Below are 4,268 nucleotides of genomic sequence, written 5' to 3' on the forward strand. Positions count from 1 at the left end.
GTGTGTGTGTGTGTGTATGTGTGTGTGTAATCCATGTTTTCAATCTAATGTCCATCCTAGAAGGGACTCTTATGGTATTTAAACATGTTAAGAAATAAAGATTTGGGTTAGTAGATATGTATATGGCTTGTAACTGTGTTTGTTTCCTCCTATCTAAATGTCCTATACTTTCATTGGTAGATCTATTTAGTTGAAATATTATCCATAGTGACAGTTTGTCCGTCTTTTGATCCTGTTTGTTTTAACTTGCGTTTTAGTATGCAACCGAGGATGGACTTATACACACAAATGACCAGGCCAGGACTCTACCCAAAGAATGGGTTTGTATTTAAGGGCCCCAGCAGTTAGAACATCCTCAGAAAAGAAGGTAAGGCTTTATGATGTGCAAGTTAAATTATAAAGGGCCAAACAAATAGAGATCAAGATTCTGAAGGCATTTAGAAATCAACTGAGAGAATCCTTCTTTTCTTCAGTGTAATATAAAATATCAGATATCCTGGAAGGAATGGAGACTAGAATTAAGTTTGTCATCTAGGCACATAGAATCTAAGCAACATTAATGGATCAGAGTTGTTATTGTGGAGCAAGGGAAGACTTTTCCCTTTGGATATTCATTTACTATCTCTCATGTGGAGTACGAGTTGGGTATTCTTTTTTTTAATTCAGGTAAAAATTACATAACATAAAATTAACCATTTTAAACTCATTTACAGCTCAGTGGTTTTTAATATATTCACTACATTGTGCAACTACTACCTCAATTTAGTTCTAAAACATTTTTGTCACTCCCTGTTTTCTCTCCCAATAGCTCCTGGCAACTAATCTGCTTTCTGTCTCTGTGGATTTGGCTATTCTGGATATTTCATATAAATGGAATCATACATGTGACCTTTTCTGTGTTTATCTGTTTAGGTTCACCCTTGTAGCACATGTTAATGCTTCATTTGTTTTTATGACTGAATAATATTTCATTTATGGACATATGACATTTTATTTATCCACTGATAGACATTTTAATTGTTTACACTTTCTGGCTATTGTGAATGGTGCTGATGTGAGCACTCATGCATAATTATTTGAATATCTGTTTTTAATTATCTTTGGTGTGTACCCAGGAGTATAATCACTAAGTCATGTAGTGATTCTTTTGGATTGGGTATATTTTTCCTGTTTCCTCTTTTAAAAAGATTGTTGTAGAATATACACAACAAAACTTAACAATTTTAAAGTGTCCAGTAGCATTAAGTGTACATTCACATTGTCGTGCAACCAGGTACCGCCATCTACCTCCAGAACTTTCTTATTTTCTCAAACTAACATTCTGTACCCATGAAACAAGAATTCTCCATTGCTCCTTCTCCCCAGCCTATGGTAACTACCATTCTACTTTGTCTCTATGAATGTGACTATTCTAGGTAGTCCTAAGCAGATTGATTTGTCCTTTGGTAACTGGCTTATTTATTTCACTTAGCATTATGTGTTTAAGTAGATTTGGGCATACGTTTACATGTGCTTTAATCCAAGATGATTGGAAGGTTTTTTGTTGCATGTCTTTTTCCTTTTCTAGAACTAAATGTAGACGACAGGAACCCTGATAAGTTTCTTTGAAAATAGTCTTCTAGATTAATGTTTTGAGTCCAGTTTCTCCTCAATACCCATTAATCCACAATCTTTTCTTAAAGGATACTGGCATTCTTTGAGGCTTCTTGGGAGATGTAGTTGTAGGGATGTGTTCAGGAATTGATACTGGTTTTTATTCATTTTTGATTGTTGAGTTTTTTGAAGTTGGCATGCTGGCATGCCCAATTCTGTTAACATTTTCATGGCAGTGGACCCTGTGGGCTTTAACCATGTGGTTTCTAAACTGGAAATGAGGTTGCCAATACTTTGTCAGCATTGAGAAATAAGAATTTGCATCTTAGCCCTTTGCTCTGAAGTGTGGAAACCCCAGTTCTAAGTTAGAAGTGAAGATTTTTTTCAGATCTGTCATTTTCGGTAAGGTTTCAGGATACTTGGTCCTACCAAGGAGTGTCACGTACGAATGCTTTGCAGTGGTAATGGGTGTTCTCTAGTCTTTGTCTCAGTGGTGAGAATACATTGTTCTAGCCTGTCGATATCCATTTTGGTCCGTATTTTCTTTTCATGTGTTCATTGTTGAACACAATGTTGTCTATGAATTTGATTAACACACAGTCTATATTTTTATATGAGTATACTGGATAAGAAATGACTAGAAATGGACGCTTTTGACATTATACCAGAAATGTCCTAAACTGACTATGAACCATTACTCACCACCTCTAGTTTTTTACCCTATATTTATATATTTGGAGTCATGACAGAATAACAGATCGGGTGCTGTGTTCTAATCCAGATGTCTGCATCTTTTCATCATAATAAAGTCAGGTGCCTTTATATTACAAATTTTTTTTTTTTTTTTTTTTTTGAGACGGAGTCTCCCTCTGTCGCCCAGGCTGGAACGCAGTGGCTGGATCTCAGCTCACTGCAAGCTCCGCCTTCCGGGTTTACGCCATTCTCCTGCCTCAGCCTCCCGAGTAGCTGGGACTACAGGCGCCCACCACCTCGCCCGGCTAGTTTTTTTGTATTTTTTTAGTAGAGACGGGGTTTCACCGTGTTCGCCAGGATGGTGTCGATCTCCTGACCTCGTGATCCACCCGTCTCGGCCTCCCAAAGTGCTGGGATTACAGGCTTGAGCCACCGCGCCCGGCCTTATATTACAAATTTTTAAAAATACAGATCAGGCTAAGAGCAGTGGCTCATGCCTGTAATCACAGCACCTTGGGAGAACGAGGTGAGCAGATCACTTAAGCTCTAGGAATTTGAGACCAGCCTGTGCAACATGGCGAAACCCTGTCACTACAAAAAAATACAAAAAATTACATAGGTATGGTGACATTTACCTGTAATCCCAGCTACTCTGGAGGCTGAGGTAGGAGTGTCAATTGAACCCAGGAAGTCAAGGCTGCAGTGAGCCATGATTGCACCACTGCACTCCAGCCTGGGTGACAAAGAGCAAGACCCTGTCTCAAAACAAAAAAAAAAGGATAGATCACTGTGTGAAATACCTGGCATAATTTATCTCATTTAATTATCTTTATCAACTCTAGGAGACAGGATTATAAAAGTATTGGGTGCTCATTGCAAAGAATTTGGAACAGAGAGACAGGTATAAAGAAGTCACTAATAATCCCACCACCCAGAAACAAGCATAATAAATACTTCCTTTCATCCTCTCATACCCTCATGCAATTTTGGACCTTGTTTCTTTCCCCTTAACCTTGTATTGTTTTATATATATATATATATATTAACCACCTCCTTATCAGTATCAAATTCATCATCATAACCGAGTGGCTCATGCTTTTGTAAGTACTTACATCCACAGTTTCATTTGAGACACAGCATAACCCTGCAAGGAGGCATCATGGGCCCATTTGACAGATGAAGAAATGAAACCCAGAGAGGTTAGGCAACTTCCACAAGTCATACAGCTAATGATGAAGCTGACAAAAAGATCCACGCCTTCTGCCTTCACTCTGAGGACTCTTTTCTGTTAACCAACAGTAGCATGGCAAAGTGCTTCCAGTGGACTGCATGGTGGACCCCGAGATATATCCACGTCCTGATCCCTGGAACCTGTGACTATTACCTTCTATGGAAAAAGCTGTAATGAGGTTCTTGAGAGGACAAGTAGATCATGAATTATCTGGCTGGCCCCTAGATACAATCACTTGTGTAAGAAAGAGGCAGAGGGAAATGAGACAGAGACACATACAGAAGAGGAGGCAGCAGTGTGACCAGGGAGGCAGAGATGAGAGAGCCGTTGACACAGCTCAGGAGTGTTCCCAGCTACCAGCAGCTGGAAGAGGCAAGGACCTGAGTGCTCCCTGGAGCCTCCAGAGGATGCGCAGCCCCCCTGACACAATTTCTCACTCCTGGCCTCCAGAATTGTTAGAGAATGAATACCTCTTATTTTATGCCACCCAATTTATGGTAACAGCAGTGACAGGAAACTAACAATATTTTAAAAAATATATTAAAAGGGCCGGGCGCAGTAGCTCATGCCTGTAATCCCAGCTCTTTGGGAGGCCAAGGTGGGTGGACCACGAGGTCAGGAGATCAAGACCATCCTGGCTAACACGGTGAAACCTATCTCTACTAAAAATACAAAAAATTAGCCAGGTGTGGTGGTGGGCGCCTGTAGTCCCAGCTACTTGGGAGGCTGAGGCAGGAGAATGGCGTGAACC

At 40.0% G+C, this 4,268-nt stretch overlaps 1 protein-coding gene across 5 annotated transcripts in view; it reads left to right on the top strand.

Moving 5' to 3' along the window:
- Positions 1-4,268, top strand: part of ESRP1 (epithelial splicing regulatory protein 1) — an 82,766-nt gene that overhangs the window by 71,830 nt on the left and 6,668 nt on the right. For 2 of the 5 annotated variants that reach the window (XM_011978651.1, XM_011978652.1), the window contains exon 15: positions 258-367. The exons of the other annotated variants lie outside the window; for them this stretch is intronic. In XM_011978651.1, coding sequence (XP_011834041.1) covers positions 258-332 — 75 coding nt within the window. In that variant the 3' untranslated portion in view covers positions 333-367. The remainder of the gene's footprint in view (positions 1-257; positions 368-4,268) is intronic. 5 annotated transcript variants of the gene reach the window in all.

Source organism: Mandrillus leucophaeus, unplaced genomic scaffold (assembly GCF_000951045.1).
Source record: "Mandrillus leucophaeus isolate KB7577 unplaced genomic scaffold, Mleu.le_1.0 Scaffold198, whole genome shotgun sequence".
NCBI classification, from domain to species: Eukaryota; Metazoa; Chordata; class Mammalia; order Primates; family Cercopithecidae; genus Mandrillus; species Mandrillus leucophaeus.